This window comes from Magallana gigas, chromosome 3 (genome assembly GCF_963853765.1).
Source record: "Magallana gigas chromosome 3, xbMagGiga1.1, whole genome shotgun sequence".
Lineage (NCBI taxonomy): Eukaryota > Metazoa > Mollusca > Bivalvia > Ostreida > Ostreidae > Magallana > Magallana gigas.
The window spans coordinates 36,392,267-36,418,632 of NC_088855.1; the positions used below are offsets into that span (position 1 = coordinate 36,392,267).

The 26,366-nt window shown below is 34.1% G+C and overlaps 5 protein-coding genes across 5 annotated transcripts; 2 read left to right on the plus strand and 3 right to left on the minus strand.

Annotated features, from left to right (window-relative positions):
• Positions 1-86: 86 nt before the first annotated feature.
• Positions 87-7,259, plus strand: LOC105343116 (uncharacterized). The gene is made up of 5 exons (XM_034480031.2): positions 87-141; positions 1,029-1,233; positions 2,684-3,675; positions 5,218-5,350; positions 5,972-7,259. Coding segments are annotated over exons 1-5 (2,334 nt in total). The 5' UTR covers positions 87-139; the 3' UTR covers positions 6,974-7,259.
• A 1,490-nt stretch (positions 7,260-8,749) lies between these two features.
• On the minus strand, positions 8,750-11,414 carry LOC105343118 (transmembrane emp24 domain-containing protein 6). Its single transcript, XM_011450322.4, has 4 exons — positions 10,963-11,414; positions 9,737-9,854; positions 9,247-9,392; positions 8,750-9,010 (listed from the first exon to the last, which is right to left on the minus strand). Exons 1-4 carry the CDS (start codon positions 11,170-11,172, stop codon positions 8,777-8,779), a joined length of 708 nt encoding a protein of 235 aa, XP_011448624.2. The 5' UTR covers positions 11,173-11,414; the 3' UTR covers positions 8,750-8,776.
• A 643-nt stretch (positions 11,415-12,057) lies between these two features.
• LOC105343119 (uncharacterized) lies at positions 12,058-14,677 on the minus strand. The gene is made up of 5 exons (XM_011450323.4): positions 14,365-14,677; positions 13,191-13,469; positions 13,033-13,048; positions 12,798-12,900; positions 12,058-12,619 (listed from the first exon to the last, which is right to left on the minus strand). Exons 1-5 carry the CDS (start codon positions 14,474-14,476, stop codon positions 12,197-12,199), a joined length of 933 nt encoding a protein of 310 aa, XP_011448625.2. The 5' UTR covers positions 14,477-14,677; the 3' UTR covers positions 12,058-12,196.
• A 241-nt stretch (positions 14,678-14,918) lies between these two features.
• LOC105343120 (general transcription factor IIH subunit 3) lies at positions 14,919-19,670 on the minus strand. The gene is made up of 12 exons (XM_034480036.2): positions 19,611-19,670; positions 19,426-19,517; positions 19,205-19,311; positions 17,490-17,635; positions 17,122-17,184; positions 16,941-16,999; positions 16,716-16,790; positions 16,565-16,618; positions 16,394-16,462; positions 15,886-16,021; positions 15,718-15,754; positions 14,919-15,087 (listed from the first exon to the last, which is right to left on the minus strand). Exons 1-12 carry the CDS (start codon positions 19,615-19,617, stop codon positions 15,024-15,026), a joined length of 909 nt encoding a protein of 302 aa, XP_034335927.1. The 5' UTR covers positions 19,618-19,670; the 3' UTR covers positions 14,919-15,023.
• A 146-nt stretch (positions 19,671-19,816) lies between these two features.
• Positions 19,817-25,775, plus strand: LOC105343121 (translation initiation factor eIF2B subunit alpha). Its single transcript, XM_011450325.4, has 9 exons — positions 19,817-19,898; positions 20,330-20,431; positions 20,557-20,696; positions 20,907-21,023; positions 21,428-21,540; positions 21,685-21,753; positions 23,279-23,354; positions 24,289-24,414; positions 25,616-25,775. Exons 1-9 carry the CDS (start codon positions 19,886-19,888, stop codon positions 25,769-25,771), a joined length of 912 nt encoding a protein of 303 aa, XP_011448627.2. The 5' UTR covers positions 19,817-19,885; the 3' UTR covers positions 25,772-25,775.
• The last annotated feature ends 591 nt before the right edge of the window (positions 25,776-26,366 follow it).

Below are 26,366 nucleotides of genomic sequence, written 5' to 3' on the forward strand. Positions count from 1 at the left end.
ACCAACTCTGTAAACAATCGTCTGATACATAGTAAGTACGTGTACTTATATATTTACAATACAATGAACACATCCTGTTTTCATGAGATAATAAGATAGGTCCGAACGAATTACTGGGGGATCCATTGAACAAATTTCAATGTGTGTATAATATATCATTTAATATTTGTGGTATGTTAGATGTAAACTTTTGTAATAATGTTATTCTAACTTGAATTTAAATTTTGAAATTTGAAATATAATATGTAAATCATATTATAACCGTTCGAGGATTAATTGATTAAGGTACTCTTAGATCTAGGCTTGTTTATATGGAATCTTTAAAGTGCCATAAACCAATCGATAAACGCTTTTCCGCGTCATATGTTGCTTGTAAATTATAACTATGTACGTGTTTTGCAGCTTATTATATTAATATTTACAGGTGTTTACTATTCAAGTAAATATTAAAGCATTCTAAAATGGATCAATATGTTAATTCAACCTGTATACTCTCAAACATTACATTAGGTACGGAGTGAAAAAATGACAATTTGTTCACGATTATCACAATACTGTGTCACCAGACTGTATGGTGGATTAAAAAAAGACTACATAAAATTTTACAATATGGTGGATTAATTGATTCTTTGTAGAGCCATTTTATCAAGAGGCTGTACTTTCAGATGAAAATGTCTAGTTTGTTCACCAAAAACAGCAGTCAGATATTAAGAACATGAACCTTCTTTCAGATTTGCTTAAGTTTATAGAAATTCATCAATGTTCTTTGAATGTTGAAAACTTTCTGATCTATTTTGTGAAATGGATGCGGTTTCAACTAATCATGAATATAAAGCCCTCTATAAAGTCAGACAAGTGTTGCTGCAATCAGTGTATGTTCATATTTATTTGCTGATGACTGAATAGTTAACCATGAGTAGCATATGACACTAATACCAAATGTCCAAATTCTTGTTAAAACAACTCTAATTCTTCTCGTTAATCTTACGCCTACTCTACGGATGCTATAAATAAGTTTTTACTTTTAGGCATCTCTCTTTAACCAATCTTGGAAATGTTGAATTGTGTAAATCGAAAACGAGATCAAGAAAAAACAAAGTTAAAATGGCTGATAATGACAAAGTCACAGCGTTGGTTATTGACAATGGATCCGGGATGTGTAAGGCTGGATTCGCCGGTGACGATGCCCCCAGGGCTGTGTTCCCACCCATCGTCGGTCGTCCCAAGCACACGGTAGGCTATGCCAAGTTACAATTATAATATCATTAATAGCATCACATTCAATGATATAAAATGTTGTTATTTAAATAATGAATTCTTTCTTTGATGATTCAAGCGGGATATGAAGGTGGCGACATTGCAGAAAAAATGTACAACCCACTGACGCGGTTTATGTAATTTTTTTCTGCAATGATCGATACCTTTAAATCTTAATCATCAAAGAAAGCATTTTATTGTTTATGTTTACATCTTTCTTTCAACAAATTAATAAATTGATTGTAAAAAGTAAGTTAAATTAACTAAATTACATGTACTGTTAATGACTTAAAGAGACTTGGACACGATTTAAGATCAAAAATTTCATTTTTATTTTTTTTATGTAAAAAATGGTTTATAACGCATTTTAAATGATGGACCAAAATATTGATTGTTTTAGTCAAGTTACAAGCGAGATACAGACGAAAGAATTGGTTGTTATGTAAACAAAGCTCGAGTCTTATAGTTGTTTACAAAAAATGTAATGAAGAGAATTACAATTTCTCTAACAAAACGACATGTAAAAACAATTTAAACTAATTCAGTATCTTCAACAAAAGAAAGATACATTTGACTGAAACTTGCACCGATACAACACATATGTAAAAATGACAACATTCTGGCTTTGTTTACAAAACAAAGAATTATGAACTCTGTATCTTGCTTATAACTTAATATTTGACTTTCAAATTTTGACAAAGCATTATAAACTTCTATATTTATCAGTATAAACATCGACAATGGAAATATCAAATTTGAAAATTTAAAGTCCAATCGTGTACAAATCCCTTTAATGTACATCAGGACGTCCGCTAAAAGAAACGGCCAAATCGCCTCCTATAAATAGGAATTTGAGTCTGACATCATGATTATTTTGTGCAGTCCATGATTTGTCTAGGGTCGCGGTAGGATTCGACCAATCGATAAACGGGGCGTGTAGATTTCAGCCTTGTCAATTTCAGTCCTGTCATGAGTTATCCATAGGTTTCCGTAAGAAATATATCGAATCATACTCGATAGATGTAAAGATAATGAATTTGTTTGTTATACTTAGTAATTTCTGCAAGTATTTCATCATTATCCTAAGATACACAAAATATAAACGCTAGAGAAGACACTGTACAGATAAATGTAAAACTGTTAACATCCATATGATTTGTTCTCGAATTCTTAAATTTTGTAAAATAATTTTAGTTGCTGATGTGACAGTACGTAGTATTAATCAATTTATAATTGAAATATGTTTATAACATATGCAAAAATTGTTATTATTATTGTTTTTCAAACACAGGGAAAGTCTCTAGAGCCCAAAAAGTAATTCGTAATTTTACTAACTTATATGGGGGAATTGTACACCAACAAAGTTTGTTTTCCCTTACTTTATCTTGGTTTAATCGCATTTTTTTTAATGTTGGTTACATTTCAGGGAAACATGGTTGGTATGGAGTTCAAGGACACGTATGTTGGAGATGAGGCCGAGGTTAAGAGAGGAATTCTCACACTTAGACCCCCCAGAGAACATGGCATCATCACCAATTGGGACGACATGGAGAAGATCTGGCACCACACCTTCTACAACGAACTCCGTGTGGCCCCGGAAGAACACCCTGTTCTACTGACCGAGGCTCCGCTCAACCCAAAGGCAAACAGGGAAAAGATGACACAAATCATGTTCGAAACCTTCAATTCCCCTTCCATGTACGTTGCTGTTCAGGCCGTACTGTCTCTGTATACTTCCGGTCGTACAACTGGATTTGTACTCGATTCCGGAAACGATGTCACCCACTCAGTGCCTATTTACGAGGGCCATTCCTTTCCCCACGCCGTTTTGAAACTTGATCTCGCTGGACGTCATCTTACCGATTATCTCGGGAAATTACTTACCGAACGAAGATATTCTTTCACAACCACTGCTGAAAGAAAAATCGTCTGTGACATCAAAGAAAAATTGTGCTACGTCGCCCTTGACTATGAAAAGGAGATGTCATCCTCAATGACATCTTCTCTGGAAAAAAGTTATGAACTTCCAGATGGCCAGGTTATCACCATTGGCAACGAGCGGTTCAGATGTCCTGAGACTCTTTTTAAGCCATCCATGTATGGAGTGATGAATTCCAATATCCATGAACACATAAACAACAGTATCATGAAATGTGATGTGGATATCCATGAAGACATGTTCTCTAACATTGTGTTATCTGGAGGTTCAACCATGTTTCCAGGTATAGCCGATCGTATGCAGAAAGAAATCACAGCACTTGCTCCAAGCTCTATTAAAGTCAAAATCATTGCTCCACCCGAGAGGAAATACTCCGCCTGGATTGGAGGATCCATCCTGGGTTCTCTCTCCACTTTCGAAGATATGTGGATCAGCAAAGAGGAATACGATGAAAATGGTCCCTGCATTGTTCACAAGAAGTGCTTCTAATACTTTTTGTGTGAACAAAGCAGGAGGGAGCGGTTACAGTTTGAGTGATCGATTATGTAATGATTTTTATGAAATGAATAAATGATGCTTTGTATTTTGGAAACTTCATTTTTGTCATACTATAGTTTCATTAATGTTTTGTTGCTATAAATAGTTAAAGATTAAGTATATTTTACTGTTTCGAGAATGCAAAAATTCGTATACAATTGATATATCAACAAAACCTGTTACTAGATTTACTTCAGTGGATATTTGGTTTCGTGGACCGCATATGCAACAAAATCCACGAAAATTGACGTTTAACGAATATTAACGAAACCAGTAGTTGTCTCTTAATTTTTTAAGTAACTGCGTGCATGTAATTTACATGCACAGCATAAAGTGTTAATGTATTTTTACCACTAAATAAATCGATTTAACTCGACCGGGAAGATCTACTAGTAATACCAATATTCTGCATATAAATTTTATCGAGTAAAAATATCAATATGAAATCGAGTCATGCACTTATGTTGTTATATGGACGAAAAATAAAAATGTGATTTGACTATACAATCATCCTGATAAAGTATGGGTTCAATATTGTTCAAACTTTGATTACTGGGCCCCTAGGAGGGATTCAGAGTTTGATATTGGAAACAGTTTAGATTTTAATTGTTCAAACCATGACTCTGTGTCCACTGAAGAGGTTTAAAAATCAGCATCAGAATAATTAGCATGTATAATGTGCAACTAAAGAGTATTCTTTCAAATGCAATGCAATTTATAAAACCGTAAAGCAGTTGTTTTGGGACAGAGCAAAGATTTGGCGAATTCGGTCTTACGAGGTATGCCATTAATTTTTGCAAATATAATTTTAATGTATCTTTTTTTTCTTCAATAAGTACTTTCTGTCAGGTATAGAAATGAGCAAAACTCATCATCACCATGACGGATAATACAAATTTAAAATCTGATCCCGACTTACACAGTTTAAAATTTTCAAATAAATAAAAAGTAAAAATATGCGCGAAAATAGTATACGTATAAGTAATCATTCTAAATTGCTGAAACAACAATCTCTGAAACAATAAAAGGGGCTTAATGTTTAACCAAAAATATGTGGAGAGTGAAGAAAAATTGAAAACCTATAAAACAAGACCTACTCTACCACACTGTCCAGCTTTGTAAAATATGACCCAATAAAGCTGATTTTATCAGTTATAGATTATGCTGCTCAGCTGCCCATGAACCTCTCTTTTTGGGAATGCATTATTATTATTGCATTGTTTCATATTTTGCACACTAGGAATCTTTTTCTAATGACTCGATCGGTATAAGTTGGATTATCTCTTTAAAATACATAAAATAAATACCATTGACCATATACGCCCAACTATGGAACCAGATCGCAAAAATTGACGTATCGATATTCAATATAAAAGAATTGTGCAATATTTAGTGTAGGTTTAAATGGCTGAACATTTCCCCCAACATAGGGAATCTAATCAAGATTAAGAATTTTAAAATCCACCCTCAGCACAGTTTTAAAAAATGGCCGACGACGAAGACGAAGTTGCTGCATTAGTTATTGACAATGGATCCGAAACGTGCAAGGTTGGATTTGCCGGAGACGATGCTCCAAGAGCCGTGTTTCCCTCCATTGTCGGTCACCCCAAGAATACGGTATGTTAATGGTACGTTACAATTTGAGTAATTTCTACCGTCTGCAAATAAAAAAAAAAATGTATGACATTTTGCTGGGTATATCATTCAGTGTAATAGGTCAAATGCAAAAACAATCGCATAATGTTGCCCTCTCAATTAGAATAGGTTCATTACTAGTAATTATCAGAACCTTGATATATCACAGTTAGTTAATTAATGTGGATCCGTGTTTGATCGAGAATGTTTTTTTATTTGCATAATTTCATCGATTTCATGCATTGCAGCTTAAATCAGTAAGCTTTTTATTTTCAGGTTTATTATAAAAAACAGAGTCAGTTTTGTAAATCTTGTAAATCTCTATATAATATTTTAAATGGAAGAGAATTCTGTTTAAGACCAAAATGGCGTGTAACGTGTATGAAAGACTCTGTAATGTACGCAAATTCTAAACACAGTTATTTTATAGAAATAAAATATGGTTGACATTGATGTATTGATAGGTCGGTATGCTGCTTATTCATTGCTAAGATACTATGATTTGACAATTATTACATGTCCCTTTCTCAAATACATCAAAACAACTCATGCGCATCCGGTATTTTCTGTTCATTCTAATTTTAAAGCAGTTGCTATTTTCAGGGAAACATGGTTGGTATGGAGTTTAAAGACACGTACGTTGGAGATGAGGCCAAGGTTAAGCGAGAAATCCTTACCCTAAGACACCCCGCAGAACATGGCATCGTCACCAACTGGGACGACATGGAGAAGATCTGGCACCACACCTTCTACAACGAACTCCGTGTGGCCCCAGAAGAATGCCCTGTTCTACTGACAGAGCCTCCGCTCAACCCAAAGGCAAACAGGGAAAAGATGACACAAATCATGTTCGAAAAGTTTGAAACTCCCGCCATGTACGTGGCTATTCAGGCCGTTATGTCTCTGTTCGCTTCCGGTCGTACAACAGGAATTGTCCTCGACTCTGGAAATACTGTTACTAATACAGTGCCCATTTACGAAGGTTACTCCTTTCCTCATGCCACCAGGACACTAGATCTTGCTGGACGTCATCTGACCGATTACCTCATGAAACTACTTACCGAACGTAGATATTCATTCACAACCAAAGCCGAAAAAGACATTGTCAGCGACATCAAGGAGAAATTGTGCTTTGTCACGAATGACTTTCAACAAGATATGGAGATCGATTCATCCCTCCTTGAAAAAAGGTACGAACTCCCTGACGGTCAGCTCATGGTCATTGGCAACGAGCGATTTAGATGTGCAGAACCTCTATTCCAACCATCACTCCTCGGAATAGAATGTTCTAGTATCCATGAAAGCATAAACAACAGTATCACGAAATGTGATGAGGATATCCGAAAAGACTTGTACGCTAACATTGTGCTATCTGGCGGTTCAACTGTGTTTTCCGGAATTGCGGAACGTCTAAAGAAGGAAATCGCAGCACTTGCTCCCAGTTCTGTGAAAGTCAAGATAACTGCTCCGCCCGACAGGGAATACTCAGCCTGGTTTGGTGGATCGTTTCTAGCTTCTACCTCCATTTTCAAAGATATATGGATCAGCAAAGAGGAATATGACGAATACGGTCCCTGCATTGTCCACAAGAAGTGCTTTCAGTAGCTTCAGTCTGTGAGAGCATTTAGCAAGACCGATTGTTATACCCCTGTAAAACAGTTACCATATAACTCTATACCAAAAAAGTCCAGCATTTTGACTGTTAGACTGGAACTGTTGGATTGGAACTGTTAAAATCGACTGTCATATTACACAAAACGAGTGATTAAATTAGTAGGAGTATAACAAAACAGTTGTTTACTGGGGTCGAGGTTCGGCCTTGGGCAACAGTTTGTGAGCCGGTCCGACAGAGCAACTGTTGCCCTCGACCCGAGTAAACAACCCCCCCCCCCCCCAAAAAAAATAAACAACCCCTGTATACTGTTCTTCTGATCGGGTTGTGATATCTGCTGTAAACGCTCTATAATAATATTAATCTTACTTCATATAATAGAGCCATGGTTATAAAATGGCGATAACAAGGAATACTGTGACATATGAACCTGGCGAGGTTTTGAAATTTAATCAGCTGTGATTTACTGTATATTCATAATGTGCATGAAATTATTGTTTTATTAATACGTAGATTTGATATCTTCATGTATATTTTCATGAAAATTTTTCTCGAAACATTTTTTTGGGGAGAGTAAAACTTTATAAGCTGAAATGTAACAATGTGTAGTTATTTAAGACATCTTTATTTATAAAATTAGTTTCTGTGTCTAATTATTATATAGAGGGAAATTTATACATCAAATACCCCCCCCCCCCAAAAAAAATAAAAAATTCATAGCTTATTGCAAACACAAACATTCAATCAAAAACACATTATGTTCTATAGTTATAAAAAAACTACCATTAAAAGCGCTGTGATATTAATTTTACAAATGAATAAAAAAAAATACAATGAAATGCATGTGATAAATCTCATCATATTTGGAATGTTGTTCTTTCTTTCTCTATACAGGAATTTTAGTGAAATTTTTTCAATACTTAAATCTTTTGTAGATGTCTTTTCATATACATGTAGTTCCTACTAGATGTATATGAAAAGACATCTACAAAAGATATTAAATGTTGTGTGTGATACCTAGGAACTTCCTAGGTATCACACACAACATTTAATGGTTTTATGATGTATCGGGGCAATACTTATGGAACGCCAAATTCACAAAAATGGGCTAAACATAGTTTCACAGTCGATAAACTAGGTTTATCAGCTGTTAACTATAGTTTACGGATCCTAAACTATAGTTAACGATTCGATAACTATAGTTTACATCTGTGAATCTATATTTCACGAATGTAAACTATAGTTTACGAATGATAATCATAGTTTATCTCTCTGTAAAAAACGTTAACAATAGATTTTGCTGATAAATATAGATTCACATTTGTTAATTATAATTTACAATCGTAATATTAAACTATAGTTAAGAGTTGTTAATTATAGTTTCACAAATCGTGAAACTACATTTATCAGACAAATTCACAGAAATGAGCTAAACATAGTTTCACAGTCGATAAACTAGGTTTATCGACTGTTAACTATAGTTTACGGAACTATAGTTACCGACGTTAATCTATATTTCACGTCTGTAAACTAAAGTTAACGCGAAAATCTATGTTTCACATCTGTTAACTATAGTTAACACTTAAAATATTAGTAATAAGAAATCATTCTTTGAATATTATGGAGATAATTTCGGTCGGAGCGTGGTCAATCTATCGTAAAGCCCTTCTTTATTGGATTTGACCATCCCCAACCGAAATTATCCCCTCATAATACTCAAAGAATGATTCCTTGAATACTTAGTATGCAACAAAATAATAGATTACGCATTTCATTTTATAAATAAACTGATTTATTCAAGCTCGCGGTTTCGCAGTAGGGGTCACATTTGGGATATTAAATAGTTTTCTGACGAAGTACACTTGAAAGGATGACGTCATAAGGACACATGCAATTTGGAATAGTGACCAATACATGACGTAAGAGTTATTTCCAGTTAATAAGTACCAATCCTTCATGACGTTTAGTCTAGTTGATGATTGGTGCAAGCGTACTTGTTTAATTGAGTTTTGAACTTCCGTAATAACAACCTGTAATTGAAAAATTTCGATTTAATCTTTTAGTCATAAGCGATATATCTCTCTCTCTCTCTCTCTCTCTCTCTCTCTCTCTCTCTCTCTCTCTCTCTCTCTCTCTGTGTAACCTTAAAGATAATCGTTGCTTTTCAACCAAAACATAAAATTATAAAAATACCGGTAAACAGAAAATCATAAAACTCCGGTGCATCAAAAAATGTTAAAATATGTTATTAAAAAGAACATTTTACCGTAAAATTTTCTACTGTCGTTTTTAATTCCTCAATCTCTTCCACATACTTTGCCCACTCTGCTTCAACCATTGTCACGATGTAAAAATGTACAAGCTTTGATACAAAACGACTGTGAATGTTATTGACGCATATTTGATAGTACCCTGAAAATACATGCAATGTTAAATTATAAATTGAAGGATAAACACACAGGGCAACAATTTTCTTGCAAGCATAATGTTCACTGGAAAAACATACACACACGTGGTATGTCTAACAATTATATATTATTATTAGCATTATTATTATCATTGTTTGGCATTTCAAATTACATTAAACCAATTTTATCGTGACTTCGATATAACCTAGTTTTACTGTAGAATCTGTTTAACCCACTGTGTACATACGAGGGTCAAGTAGCATTATTTTACTGTTTGAAGCTGTCTGCAGGGTATCTGGTAACTACGTGTATCTACTCACCCAAGAAATATTTGATAACCTTAATTACCTGTAACAGGGGCTTTATATTTAATGTTAGCCTCAGACTTATATATTATTTCTTGGATAACGTTGTTATACGCATCCTTGATGGAGAAGTCCACCATTCGACTTCCGCCTCGCAAAACCTACAAAACACACCAGAAGTTTTTGTATTAAAAAAAACGATGTTACATTTGAAAAACAGAACTACTTTTGGGGTCGTGATTTGTACAAGCTGGAGAAGTACGGTGAAATGTTCCCGATATATGGCCGAAAAAATATCCCTAACCCCCTTTGACTTTGTTACTGTGGCCAAAATGATTCTGATAACCAGTATTTATCGGTAGCTGCAGAGTCGTAGCTAAATAAAAATGACAAATCGATGTATTAATTATCCATGCGTTAAATTTTCCGAATTTGTGTTTTTCCCCAATAATTTATGAAAATGTAATCATGCGGACCAGCGGCATACGTTGTATAGATTTACATGTAATATAATGTTTTCAGTAATGACAGTCAGAGAAAGGTACTTGCGCCATATTGCTCACCCTCGAGGTCTTTCTACCGCCTAGTTCTTGGAAATTCACTACAGTCACTATAATTATTTATCAAGTTAATTTTTTATAAAAAGTATAATTAAAGTGCAGTATAACCCCCGATCCCTTTAAACAACGAATTTAACGGCCAATGGTCATCTCATCTCCTTCGATACATTTTGATGTTTGATCTTTGTTTCTTATCCAATTATAATCAATCCTAACCTTTCCAGATTTTTAACAATTTCTTATCCTAATTTACACTTCACTTACTGATACGCCACGAAAGCAATCAAAAGAGTTATGTAAATTTTCTATAGTAAATAGATACAATCATTAAATTATCTTTGCAATCTCATCACCTTGTAATTTTTTTAAATACACGTGTGAACAATTACTATATATTACCTTCATTGTTGCATCTTCAAAAGCTATAGTGACATAAGTAGTAGCATATCACTTTTCTCAGTGCAAAAACCATAAAACAAACGTTGGAAATAAAATCACTGAGAATAATAAAGATTTGTATAGACAATATAGAATATCTCGATAGAGTGTTTACATTCACCAGTATGTGTATTAAAAATCGATATATCGGCAACACTTCATGTACTAAGGAAAATAGTTTTGAACAAAATCATGTGTACAGTGTATAATTTAGCCGTAAAAGCTCCATTTCACAATTGTGTTTGTGCATATTCTTGTAACGAAATCTTACCTCAAACGAGGCATGCAGCTCAGCGTTTTCCGCTACCTTCTGAACAAAGCATTCTTCTTGATTCCCGGGAACCTCCACCTTGAACTCGTGCTGAGCCCCGGGGAGGCCGTCAAAGCTGAAATCTCCTTCCTCCCCCTCCCACGCACTCAGCGTGTGGTGAAAGAGATTCCAGAGACACACAGAAACCAGCAAGGCCCGAGCACTGAACATGGTGATAAATCATGTAGCCGAATATCATCACTCCGTCATGGCACAATGAAATAATCAATACTAGAAGGGAAGCCTGTACTCTCACAACACGTCGGCGCTTGATCATAATCACTTTCTAACGATGCTGATTTAAGCGGAGATAAATATCAATATAACCTTTTAAACATCAGTTTACAACTGGTAATTCATACATGGCGTAGAAACCGATTTTTTGCATAACATTATATGTTCAAGTCCATATAATTATAAATGCTAGAATATAATTAAATGAAAACTAAACCTTTAAACACGCAGTGAATAATACTACATTTTAATTTAAGCTGTTGTTATGCTAGAACCCAGATGAGGAGAGAAATACAGAGACTGGTTTTGTTTTTAAGGTGCTTCACTACACCTAGACTTATACTTTTTAAGACACTACGTCACAAGATGGCGATTTAAATGTTTTGTTAAACTGTTTGTATCAAGCAATTCAGATATATATCGTCATAGCGCTGTGGTTAAAGTATCAGGCTTGTGAACCGCAGATCATGAGTTCGAATCCGCCTGTGGCTTTTGTTCATGTTTACTGAATGAAATTTCTAAAAATATCAGTATCCAAAATTGCACATTTTTTCGCCTATTTGACATATATACTTCTTATCCATCATGCTCACTATCATAATCAAGTAATTTTCTGCTGATTTGAGAAACTATTTGAAGGTGTAGTGAAGTACCTTAATTTCAATGATATTTCCTCTTGCTGTTTTGCATCACTTGGAGAGTATTTCACTCATTTCAAGAAATCATGCACGAGAAGGAATGTTTAGTTGAACGATTTTGTGTTGACGTAGGGTCTGTTACTTCGGTCCAAAAATAGTCCAAAAGATTAAAAAATGAACCACAATCATATATAACCATATAATATTAATTAAATTATACAGGTTGTATCAGAACAAAAAGTTTTGTCAGTGACAATTATACAATATTTTCAGATGTGCTGACAGATAAAACAAACTTAAATTCAAAATCAACAACGGGGTTATCACTTCCACCACTGAACTATCGGATCGTGTTCTGTGAGTGGTTTTATCATGTCCCACGCCATTGGCTGAGTGATATCACGTGGTACTACATAGGGTCTCCCTGCATCCCTATAGGCACAGCGGATTCTGTCCCGTTCTGAGGTAGGGTTGTCGTAATTTGTCTCGGGTGTGTCCCAAGACAAATCGTGAAGAGCGAAACTCAATTCTGGTTGAAGCAAAATGAAACAGTTGTCACACCCGAAGGCATACCTGCTGTTGGTCGCTGGATAAAAAGGTGCAAACGTGGTGATGAAAAACGTCATCTTGTTGAACTGAAAAACCCAGCCTCGTTTCGAGACATACGATTTATCCATGCATTTAATATTTTTCGGATCATTATCCGAAATCACTTTTAGAATTTTCTTGAATGTCTTTGCAAATTCCTACAACAAATATATGTGATGTATTATACAAGTACTGAAAAAAAAAAATGTTAGAATCTTGGATGCATTACATAGAGCTCCATAATATTCTTCGATAAATCTCATTTGGATTCGGAGCAATTTATTTTCAAATGATATTTTTCTTGAAATACATGTATATCTCAAAGACTTGGCTTACGTGTATGTCGTTATGGTGATATTCCTCGGGTATTTCGATAACGAATCCATCAAGTTTATACTGGCGACAAACAATTGTAAACTGCAGCAGAGTTGGTAGCCATCTAAAAAAAACGTCGACTTTGAATAACAACTTTTTGCATGGTTTGACACACCTGAATTTAAATGAAAAATTAAAAAAAAATTGTGTACAGTTGTGTATATATACATAATGAAGCAAAGTTATGAAGCCTTACCTGAAAACATTCTCTTCTGCAAAATAATTAAAAAAACAAAATGTTACAACTTATTTCAAGATTCCAGTACGTTTTGTCAGATACATAAGGAATACTACTGTGGAACCCAAAAGGGGTTTTATGTTGGATGTGAATAAAGTGTTAGTGAGATAAATTACCCAAACTTAATTCTTGGTTCCAATCCTTATTTCCCCAGAGTTTCGCCTTCTTTGCAAATATACATTCCGTGTTTTCTTGTACAGGGTTGAATTGCTGCAGTGCCGTGACACTGGTTGCGTCATAGGTCACGAACCCAAACACCGCCCTCTCTACGCTCCTCTGTAGCTCCTCCTCATCCACCAAGGGGTATAACTCGTTTACGATGTGTCGCGTTGTTTTCTGATCACTGTCTGATGAGGCATTGGGTTGCTTTGCCGGGGATAGTATATATAAAGATGCTAGAAAAAACACGACATTATGAATAAACAAGACAAAGAAGTGCAGATCCTATGTTCCGTTTAAGCTGTTGCAGATAAAATGAAAAAACAAATCAACAAAAAATGATTTTTTTTTAAATTACGCAGTGTTACCCCACTACAAAAAACATTTTTTTGAAGACACAACATCACAAGATTTAAATAAATGTTTAATCGAAGTATTTGCATCAATTAATTTCGTCGAGTTTTCTCATAGATCAGTGGGTAAAGTATCGGCCACGGCTCTAGAGTTCAAATCAGGCTAGCTGGAGCCATTGTAAATTTTTACTGAATTTGAAATTTAAAATTTTTTTCTCAACCCAAAAGTGCGTATGTTTCGCTTATTTGACTTATGCTCTTCTTTTGCATCATGCTATCTATCATGAAGTAATTTTCTGCTGATTTGAGAAAGGTGTAGTGGGGCACTTTTATATGCATGAAAATGTAGGAAATTTATCTTTGGACACATCAAACCATTTTTTATTAAACTCTGGAGTCGGTTAATATAGAGAAATTTCCGACAGATTTCTGAAAGAATCCTTCAATATTATATAGGATTGTAAATTATGATATAACTCAATTATAAAGACCTATCTTAACATTAAATATTAACTGTGAGTTTATGCCATATGATGCAAATACTGTGGTCAATATTTTGGTTATATGCCAACCATATATTATATTAAGTCAAGCTGAATAAAAAACCCTCTTATTTTACCAAACTGAATACAGCATGCTGTATATAAATATTCAAGGTCTCATCGTAATTTGTTGTAGAAACCTGAGACATGTAGCCCCCCCCCCCCCCCCCTTTACACACACACATCCATAGAACTATTCACATTTCTCACCTAAAACTGCAAAATGATTTACTTACCTAGAAATACAGCAAATGTTACCAAAGATCGCCAAGATATCGTTATCGAAAAAGTTGAAAACAAGAAAATACCTAAACACAGAAAACGAATTATAACACGGGGCTTTATCATCCTTCCTCGTTACTATCAGAAGGCGACACTACATATAATCAGTTGGACCTTGAAAAGACAAAGTGTGTTGGAACATTTGCAAACGGATCAGAATTTCCCACTTGTAATTAAAACCGATAATGTGTACACGAGTTACCATACACGTTGGTTTGTTTACGTTGGAACCCGACCTACTTCCGCCTACAACTCCTGTCATAAAGTGGGGAGTTGTCGTAAAACTACGGAACGCAAGATCAGACATAAAAACGATATTTAAGAAATATCTAAATGTTTGGTTCTTTTCCCTTTGCAACCTGCATCAAGACTCCTGATCCATAAGTTTAAACGCAATTGAACAAAAGGTCAGTATTTTACTCTTCTCATTATTTGATATAATAATATTAATTTTTTATTATTTTTCTAAAACAGAGAAATAACAAAAAAACAAATTTAACACATGAAAGATTTTTTTTTTCATTTATTATATACAAATATTAAATTGAACACATATTGTAATGCAATGATATATAACATGAAATACAAAATACACAAATAATTTTATCTAATGCTATCCCAGTTTCTTTGATTTTTTCTTTACACCCTTTGGGGGACCAAATATCTTGAAGGTTGTTCTGTAAAAATAAAAAATAGTACTATAAATACATAAATATTTTACAAGAAATGATCTTCTTATAACATTTGACTTAATACGACATAGTTTTCATTTGACATGAAATATAATGTAGCAATTCAAAGTCTATTTAATAACAGGGACATACATATATATACTTACTACTTAGTTTATACTCCCTGCTATTAAGTAATGTTGACAAAATGTTTGTATCATTTGTATCTCAAAGTGTACCAAATAAAAATTTACAAAAAGAACCATGATAAAAATGTTCTCCTTAGTACTGTTTGTGGTGGTACAAGTATATTATCTGTCTATTGTGATTCCAAGGGATATTAAACATGTGCAAATTAAGGGAGGAGATCAGGAGAGGCCAGGACCCCCCCCCCCCCCCCCCCAACCAATAAAACAATAAAAATTCAAATTTGTTAAAATTTACATAGTAAAATTACCAAAAATGTGCCCCAGACCCCCACCCCTCCTCTTCAAAAAAGTTCTGGATCCATGAAAGTAAACATGTACATTACCACCAGAAATAAAGGGGGATCTTCTATGTATAGTCAGAGTTACATGTACATGTATCTTATCGTTAATAAATGAAGATCTTAGATATAAACTACTAAGTACTTACTGACATGTTCCACAAATTGGACTGAAGGCACAAAATACTACAATAAATGGATTTAAATAATTCTTATGTTAATATACTGGACAAAGTATTTAAACCCAATTATACTACATATCAATTAAATTGGATATGAGAGAGAGAGAGAGAGAGAGAGAGAGAGAGAGGTCTTACTTGAGAGACAGACAGAACACACGTATCCGATATCTATGAGGTTGCGGTGACAGAAGCATGCAGCTCTGTAGTCCACCTGGACTTTGGGAGGAAGGGTCAGCTTTGGTCTCTCAAGGGGGTCGGGAAGGAAAACCCACTGAAAAATGTAATTTGTTCATTATCTATTTCTGCAATCATGCTATTTCAAACCACATAATCATGTTGATGTAGATTAAGATTGTATCATATGTGGATATTAAAAAAAAAAATTGACAAATTCAAAGAGAGTATGATAAAAATTTCAATATTTGGTGCTTTTAACATTTTAAGAAAAGAGTATAACGATGCAAAATAAAAGTTTGCTTACAATTTCTATACATTTCTTCTGTGGTCAAATAAGAAAACTACTGGTGACTGATGAGTAATTAAAATTTTTGGGGCAACATGTGCATGGAGGTTCATCATTTGTTAGAGATTCAAGTTGCAGTCTTAAAATCATAAAGCAAATAAAGAAAAAAATCTAACAAACCATCAAGTACTGCAACAGTCCTTTCATTTGAGGAATCTTCAGATATATGCCCCCGGTTATATCACAAGCCTGAAATTAAACTGGTGTTCACTAAGTAAATTCTACAAAAAAGTAATAAATAAATGCATTTTTACAAAACAATTTTTCAAATATGAGCCAGCTTTTCTTAACCTGTTGCAGGAGTCCTGATTCATTATCCAAAACACAGGCATCGATTACCACATTCTACAAAGAGAAAAGAAACACCACTTGTTCAAAACAATTCTTTTATAAATCTTAATGCATTTAGGTTGTAAGTTATGTGAATATGTATGGTACATGCCTGTTTCTGGGCTGTAAAAACGGCATTCATTAAATTCATATATTGCTCTGTGTTGTCCTCAGACCCTTTGATCACCTAGAACACAAAAATAATCTTAGATTTCTTATGCATATATATAATTTGGAGTGTAAACAATTTAGATTTTGATCGTGATCAGTGATTGTTTCAATGAAAACAGTACATGTATACGATATTTTTTTTTAAAGTTCATGTTCTGAATCTTACCAGAATTCGACTGGAAAGAATCCCCGCTTCTTCATGACTCCTCTCTGTCTTGTTGATATCTTTTTAAGTTAAGAATCACCATGTCCTAGCAAGTACAATGTACATGTGTAATTGCATTTACAGTAATTAATATTATGCTCAAAACAACATTGCAACTTTGCTGAAAATATTCCAAGGATACGACACAGAGCCATGGCCAAAGCACCAGCAACCAGAGAGTCTGGATAGAGTTGTCCATTCATACCTGAAAAAAATGAACATACGTCTTTTAAATGCGATTCTGTTTTTATAGCATACATGTACCTGCTATTATTCAGAATAAAATGAACGTTGATTTTGACCCAATATTCAACTGATTGTTCAGCAAGCACTAGAAAATGCCAGCATTTTTAATATCAAAACAGACCTAAATACAATAATGTAACAAGATAATATTTTATTCAGGGAAATAAGTTGTTCATTGTAAGATAATCACATTGAAGGTTTTAAAACAAAATAAATGTAATGAATTTATACAAATCTTTATCCAACATCCATCAGAAAACTTACAATTGTCTATCAGGTTTTTAATTCCCTCTTTGATTTGCTTGTCCACCTGATTAAAGAGCTCGTATTTCCCATCAGTCCCTTCTGTCACTTCATCTGCTTCTGATATCACATGAACTGTGGGATCATTCTTTGGATACAAAAACACACTGAAAACAAAATTCACATAAGTAGATCTATGCACAGAAAACAAATATGACAAAAAACTACTTTAAATCATTAAATAAATTTAATATAGATCTTCAGGATGCCCTATTAAAAAGCACAAGCTGATTTGCTGATGTGATCCATGCAATTAAATATTTTCTTTTCAAATGGCTGTTATGAGGCCATGCTCTCGCTGTCACTGGCTTAAGGTGGGTCGCGGGTTTGCTTTCGTCATCAAATTCTGTACGCAATTTAGACAACTTGTATGGCCGTTTTGTGCACATTTGTTTATGACAAATTGCATATGAACAATAATTTCTCTTTTCTGTATTTTTGTGGACAATATTTATGTAAAAAGAATCAGCATTATCCTTTGAACCTTAAATCTGTAAAAGTTGTAGCTTTAGCAGTCCTGAATTTAGTTTTTTATAAATGATTGCTATGACTGAGTAAGTGGAACAGGTTTAACATTTTTTGACGTTGTGCTCATGAAAATGCGACAATTTTTGGTAGAATAATCAGACACATAAAATAAAATACCAAAATATCTAGTGAGAACTCAAATTTTTTTTTTACATAAATAATTTGTAAATCGTGTTTTCATAGAAACATAGAAACAATTGATAATTTGTCTAAATTGTTTAGAAGCTATTTGCAATTTCTCAAAATAACTCCCATCTTGGATGTAAAGAGAAATATGCTCATTTTCCTATCTGTTTCCTTAGAAAAGCGTCAAAACAGCACCACAAACGATACTAAGTTTAGAGCGGCATTGTATACTAATAGCGTAGGCAAATTGCATAGGCAAATTTGATAAAAATTTTATATAATGAACTGTATATCCTAAATAATGATTTAACAAATTTTCAGGGCATGTTTCCTCTCGAGATTTTTTATGGGGTAAACCTGCGGCCCACTGTAAGTTTGAAAACAATAGCTTCCAAGAATGTAAGATGTTTCCAACTAAAGACACAGTAGCAATTGGGGTAAGTCATTTTGTTTCAATTTTTAAGATATAGTTTGGCTATGTATTAAAAAACATCATATGATTTCTATCCAACGCTTACCAAAAAAGAATTTCTTTTGCTTTATCATCACTATTGTAAGATGCCATTTTAGGTATTCAGCTAACACTAGCAGTTGAATATTTTTATTTTGAATCTAATTTTTCCATTGCAAAGCTCAAAATACTACTGGCATACCACGAATTCTTGCCAAGGTCCACTGACCAGTGCATTTTACGTCATTTTATCAACACACTAAATCATCATTTGTAAGGAAAATGATGTAACAAAGCATAGGCGAGAAATGGTCCTTGGCCAGAATAAATCTCACACTAGTAAGGCTGATAGTTCATAGAGTTACATTTTTTATGTGCAGATTATTGATTAGTATAGACTCAGCAAGAGCAAACCTAGAACACATTTTAATCTAGATAACTCTGAATTCTAGCATTCTCGTTTTTTAAAAATAAATAAGTCTTCAGATCAGCTTCATTAATCTATAATATCCCACCAAGTCTGTAAGTCAAGCAGTCACAACTAGAAGTTAAAGAATTGTATCATAAATACCTTTGGTCTGAGTGAGCAGCAATAATGGCCAACTTGTTGGAATGGTTCATCATTAAATGAGAGTGGGCAAAAACCATTACAGAATTCAGGCATTCTGTCAAAGTCATCTAGGTAATGAAATTTGCATAAAATAAATCCATTTCAGATCAGTGCTTACAAAATATACCAGTAAACATTCTACTGAAGGAGTAATGGAGACAATTGTTGCAAGGGAATATTACCTTTTGCTGTGCCTTTGTATGAGATGATGGTTTGTGGCCCCACCATACTGGGTTTGTGTCGAGGATGATGATAAGTTGGCTTTTCACATTATCTGAAGAAACAAAAAATCACTTTACAGCTACTGCATGCATTATAAATGGTCTACAATTCATTACAAATACTGTGTGTGTAAATTATATCATGCCTGTCATTTTGACTCTGAGCTCGCATGTTACTCTTTCATTTTACAACAAAAATGTTAAAGCATTCAATTTTTATTCGTATCAATATTTTCAATTTCTAGTTACAGAAAACGTCAATGAATGTGATACAGTATTTTTAAAGATACATTTTTTGAATCAGATTTTGTTAAATTTTGAATAGACTATGTGAAAAACTAACACATTAATAGATTTAAACTGATATTTTAAGTACGGGCTAACTAAATTCTCTACTTTCAATTTCACGGCTGATGCAAACATGGACAGAGACGGTAAATATTACAAATGTGCTTTATAGCCCCATGTTAAATATATTTTAGAGTGAATATAATTGTAGATATGTTAACTAATATAGCTATAAACTGTTAAGATACTTATAATGAATAACCTAACATAAGTAAATGTATTTTTTTAAAAATATGTCTCAGTCTGGTGATGAAATGTACACCTGACCATATAATATGTTCAACACATTTATAGTGTATATGTGGCATCTTTTTCATCACATGAACTGTATATTAAAGCCTTTATAGCTGTATTTGAGACTACTCTTGTATTGATATATTTTGTACAATCCACAGTATACTGTATAAAACCAGAGACAAATTATGTCTCTGATAAAACTGGACTTTACATTGATTTAGACAAACCAGTACTTGCCATGCTTACTTTATGTATGTTTCTATATTTATTTTTATTCCAGGTATTTTATCTTACTTCAATTCACTTGTCAAAGAGGATCCAAGTCTATCAGTAGCTGTTGCAGCCATTAAGACCTTACTGCATTTTCTAGAGAATAATAAGAGTAAGTCAAATGTTAAAAGATAAATTTCGGAAAAGAAAATTGTGAATATTAAGAGAAAAAGTCAATCGTAACTTGCAAGCTCAACATAAGATGACATAAATTATTCCATTCTTTTTATTTTGTAGTTGAAACATTGGCTGAATTGCGAGACAGACTCAAGGAGGCAATTCAGATTCTTACGGAAACAGACAGCAGTACTACTTCTATCTCCTCCGCTGGAGAGCTTTTCCTTCGCTTCATCACCCTCACAAGTTTAGAACACCCTGTAAATATCACTAATGTTCTTCTAATTAGTAGATTTGTATTGATGATGTCAATTAGTTATAGATTTAATGATTATTAGGGGACTGCAGATGATCAATAAATCCCTTTACATTAACTGAAGTACTAATCCTTGCAGGGTTAATTGATATAACAACATATTGGTGAAAAATGACATAAAAGCAATCAGTGGGGTATCCTTTGTTGTTTTCAGGATATTCAGGACTGTCAGCGGATATTGGTAGAAAGAGGAAATGTCTTCTTAAACAAGATCAAGAACTCTCGTCAGAAAATTGGCAAACAAGCTCAACAGTTCATTAGAGATGGCACAGTAAGAGGAAGTTATATTCCATGTACTAACAGTCCATATTTTGACTGATTGTTTTAGAAGTGCCAATAATTTTGCTTATTATAATAAGGACGATGGACCCAATTCACTTCTACAATAGTGATTTTCATGAAATCTATCGTGTTACTGTGGTTTCATCAATATTCGTTGAATACCAATTTTCGTTGATTTCGATTTTAAGTTTATCCATGAAATTAAATATTCATTGAACTGCAAATATCATCTACTAATATTTTGTATTGATAGGGTCATTGGCCACAAATTTACGTATCCTTGAAACTGTGATTTTATCCACAAAAATTGATATCCTTGAATATCAATGAAACCACAGTATGTATGACATATTTTATCGTGAATAATCGTACAGAGTTTTATTTCCTTTGCAGACAATATTGACTCACTCAAAGTCCAGAGTTGTCCTTCAAGTTTTGAAAGAGGCTCAGCAATCCAACAAACGGTTCCATGTGTATGTGACAGAATCTCTACCAAACAAGTCAGGGTCAGTATCTGTATGTGTCTATGTGACAGAATCTCTACCAAACAAGTCAGGGTAGGGCATAAAAAGGCAAAATATGGGTATTTACTTATATATCATCATTGATCATATAAAATTAATTATACAAGTTCTCTCTTTTTTTATTAGTTTGGAAACATATAATGAACTTCAAGACATGGAGATCCCGGCAACATTGATACTAGATGCTGCAGTTGGGTAAACATTTATTAGGGCCCCGCAAGGATTTGCGGGTGCCCTATAGTAATCACTCTGTCCGTCCGTCCTTCTGTCCGTCCGTCCGTCTGTCACTCTTCCGTCCACAAATTTCGTGTTTTTTTCGAATAACTTTTTTTATGGTTGCCAAATCAAGTTCAAATTTGGTATGGTAGTTCAGTAGGCAGAAATACATATTTTGATGCTAAGTTTGGTTCTCTATGTCTTCTGGTTTGGAGCTGGGGTGGTGGGGTAGATTCCTAACTATGCATAAGAATGAATGGGCAAAGAGAGATAACTGCTGAGAATGAATGGGCAAAGAGAGATAACTGCTGAGAATGTTACCATTGTATACATGGAAGGCTGTGCAATATTTGTCCTTTGGGATTAATTAACCTTCCACACTATTTTATTTTTTAATTATTTATTTTATTTTTTTCTGCCTTAATGCTGTTAATTTTAACAGGTAATCAGATAATAACCCCATGCTGTCATTTCGGAAAAAAAAATCTTATTGTAAATTTAGAAGAAAAGGATGAGAGAGCAGAACAATTAATCCCCTGGGATCAATTATCTTGCCTGCTGCAGAAAATTTAGAGGCTTATCTCTATCTGTCATATCGAGATTAATGAACACCTTTGAAATTGTCTGCACTGATGTTTGTTTTGAAGCAAATTAAACTCTCATTCCATGAGCTGCACCCTAATATTTTTCCCCCTCGGTTAAAGTGATGTTTGTTTGAAGTTGAGGCAAAGCCTAGGTATCATTGCATTGGTATCAATTCTTTGTTTTTCTAAAAAAAATTATTTCATCCCATGTTAACCTCCTTTATCCCATGGATATGACTCATTGGATATTTTTTGGATATCCCACAGTTGTGACTTTACAACGGGATTTGCGTAGGCATAAAGAAGTAAAATAATGTGGAGTTTAATAAACAGTGTAAACATTGATTGTGGTGTATAAAACATTGGATATTTTTTGGATATCCCACAGTTGTGACTTTACAACGGGATTTGCGTAGGCATAATGAAGTAAAATAATGTGGAGTTTAATAAACAGTGTAAACATTGATTGTGGTACGTGTATAAAACATGGGATAAATAGAATCTCATATGATTTGTAGTATAATATGATTTTTATCCAACTTTTGTGTTTTATCCCCTCACTCAAGAAAAAAACACTTTAATTGTTGGATGAAAATCATATCCAACTACAAATCATGAGATCCTATATATTGCAGTTCTTTACATCTTATGTTGGGCATTTATTTCTCATCATTGTTAATATAAAGAGGATGGAATTCAACGTTTTTTTTCACTTCTCTATATTAATTGTCATAGCGGGGCCCTTCCTGACTGGTCAGTTTTCTAGTTGATTAATGCTTTCAAATATCAAACAAATCTTCGAAATTCTTAAGATTGTAAAAGATTTCCAAAATTTAAATGTTTCTTGTAAATGAATGTACATGTTTAATCATGCTAGTTCCAGAGACTGAACAAAGTTTCTTTTCTATTTTGATATAAAGATATGTAATGGAGAAAGTGGACATGGTGCTGGTGGGAGCAGAAGGTGTTGTAGAGAGTGGAGGAATCATTAACAAGGTGATTTATATAAATCTATAGGTTATACGCCGTGTAGGGGAATCATTAACAAGGTGATTCATATAAACCTATAGGTTATACGCCGTGTGGAGAAATCATTAACAAGGTAATTAACATAATCTATAGGTTATACCTCGTGAGGGGGAATCATTAACAGGGTGATTCATATAAACCTATAGGTTTTACCTCGTGAGGGGGAATCATTAACAGGGTGATTCATATAAACCTATAGGTTTTACCTCGTGAGGGGGAATCATTAACAGGGTGATTCATATAAACCTATAGGTTATACGTCGTGTGCAGTTACAGTATGAATTACACTTGCTATTGAATTTGAATGTGTCAATAAAAAAGCACCAGCACATTGGTATACAGTGTATTAACCCTTAATGTTGTCTTAGCCTTGCTTTTTCATTTCTTGTTTTTTGCAAATTCTTTTTTTATATAATGCATTTGACCCATGCTTTTGATATAACTATTCTCCTGGCTCAAATAAATGCAAAAGGTTAGATCATTTCATTTTAAAGCAGTAACAAACTGATGCAAGATGTTCATCCACATAGATGAGAAATGTTCAGAGGTCTGCAGCTTATATAGGGGTTGTAGGGATAGCCGCAAGGAAAGGGAAGAATGGCAGAAAATGCTTTTCACGAGTCATGTTCAGCTTTAAGAGAACATCTTTTGAAATTTATATAAAGTATAAATGCATAATTTAAATGCAATCCTCATGTTATTTTATACGATACAAAAAAAACCTAGGATTTTCAAAATTGAATATCCATTTCTCTTGCTTCACAAATTATACTTGGATCTATACCACTGTAAAAGTAAGTCAAGAGCCTTAAGTGTACCAGTATGTAAAACTGTATGTCAGCTTTAATATACAATGTACTTGTACATTATCAACTTTTAAATTCACTTTGTTTTTTTGTAGATAGGAACATACACATTGGGACTTACAGCAAAGGCCATGAATAAACCGTTCTATGTAGTGGCTGAGAGTTTTAAATTTGCCCGTTTATATCCACTCAACCAACAGGATCTTCCCAATCAATTCAAGGTACCCATATTATTTGTTAAAGCAGCTGGAAAATAAATGAAAACATGACAGCTCCATTTTTGAAAGAGTATTGTATTTAAAATAGAGTATAATTATCCCCCCTTTTTTTTTTGCAAAGTTAGACATAACCATTAGCCAAATTTTTTTTTAATGCTCTTCAAGATTATTAAAGAAATCTAGCCCCCCCCCCCCCCCCCAACCCCCCACTTTCAATTTGCTTCTGACGCCACTGATTGGTGGAATTTTGGGTTATTTGTATTCTATATTGCATGTAGAACAAGTGAAAAGCTGTCAATGTGACAGCAAACCGGGTTTTCTTTTATGTGAACTGTATCCATAATCCATGTCAACCCGTATCCAGTGAAATGGAGTACCCTATATGCAATATTTTGCCAAAAAATGACTAAGTTCAAAAGCTGGTATATTTTCATAAATTATCAGAAATCAAAATTCTAGCAATATGCACACCTCTGATATATGTACAATTGATCTGCAAAAGAACAACTTCCTATCTTGAGAACTGTAGGAGGACTTATCCGTACAATGAGGGTACCCTATATGCAATATTTTGCCAAAAAATGACTAAGTTCAATAGCTGGTATTTTTTTCATAAATTATCGGAAATCAAAATTCTAGCAATACGCACACCTCTTATATATGTACAATTGATCTGCAAAAGAACAACCTCCTATCTTGAAAACTGTAGGAGGAGTTATCCGTACAATGAGGGTACCTTTTTGGCAGCCGCCCACTTACCCGCCCGCCTGCCCGCCATTTTCACCATTTTAATAACCGGATTTTTCCGTTGAAAAACCCGGTTAATAATACACAGCATCTCCTTGTTCAGCACTGGTGATGTCACATTACCATGTATCAATGATGCACTTAGGTCTGAAACCTATTCGTATATTCTGATAGCGAATACATTTATGATCATTTAACAGAAAATACAATTCATTTCTAAATCCTTCAACTCTAAATCAGCCCTTTGGCATTTACCGGTATTTGGATGTGTTAATATTCTCTAGGTTGTATTCCTTTCTGAAAAATGTCTCCATGAATTTTGACAGACCATGTGTGGTTGTGCATGACAAATTTACTGAATATACATTTACTCAATATCATATTTAAAAAATCAACAACATTGACACAGTATCGGTGTCACAGATTATGTACCATGTTATTATTTGTTTGGTTTCAGTACCATGCAAAAGTGTTGAAGTCTAGTCCGGACCTGATGAAGGAGCACCCCCTGGTGGACTACACTCCCCCCTCCTACATCACTCTACTGTTCACCGACCTGGGCGTCCTCACCCCCTCAGCTGTCAGTGATGAACTCATTAAATTATACTGTTAACTAATTTTTTTTTCTTTTTTTTTCTCCAAAGTGGTTTGAATTACATGTAGCTACAAGACCAATCAAAGTACTGAAAGCCGGGCTCTTTTGGTGTGTCTTTATGCATATTGTGTGGTAAAGACTGAAAATCTCTATCTCTCTCTCTCTCTCTCTCATGCTTTTAATGTTGGCAAAGCGTCAGAGAGCGACCAAATTTTGTAAGCGGCTATAAACAAAAATATGTCTGTCTAATAGAAAAAAGTTCAACAGTTGGTGCCTTGAATTTTGCAACAAGCGTTATATATTCAATCCCCATTTCTTCAATGCGCAGCAAGGTAGTTCATGGAAATTCATGCGCATCGTATGTGTCCAAAATGCATAGTCTTGTTTAAACATGTTATTAATAAGAAAACTTAAAAAGATAAACAATTCTCCTCTCGAATTTAAAAAAAAAGAAACAAAATGCCAACACTTTTGACAAAACGTGGCTCTTTTTGTAACTATTTGGTATAGCCGAAGCATTTACTTTGACTCTGATTGGTTTTTTGTTTACTTTTGAAGTTATGCTATTTATAGTAACATTGGCGATTTGCCTGCCTACAGCCAGGACTCTGCT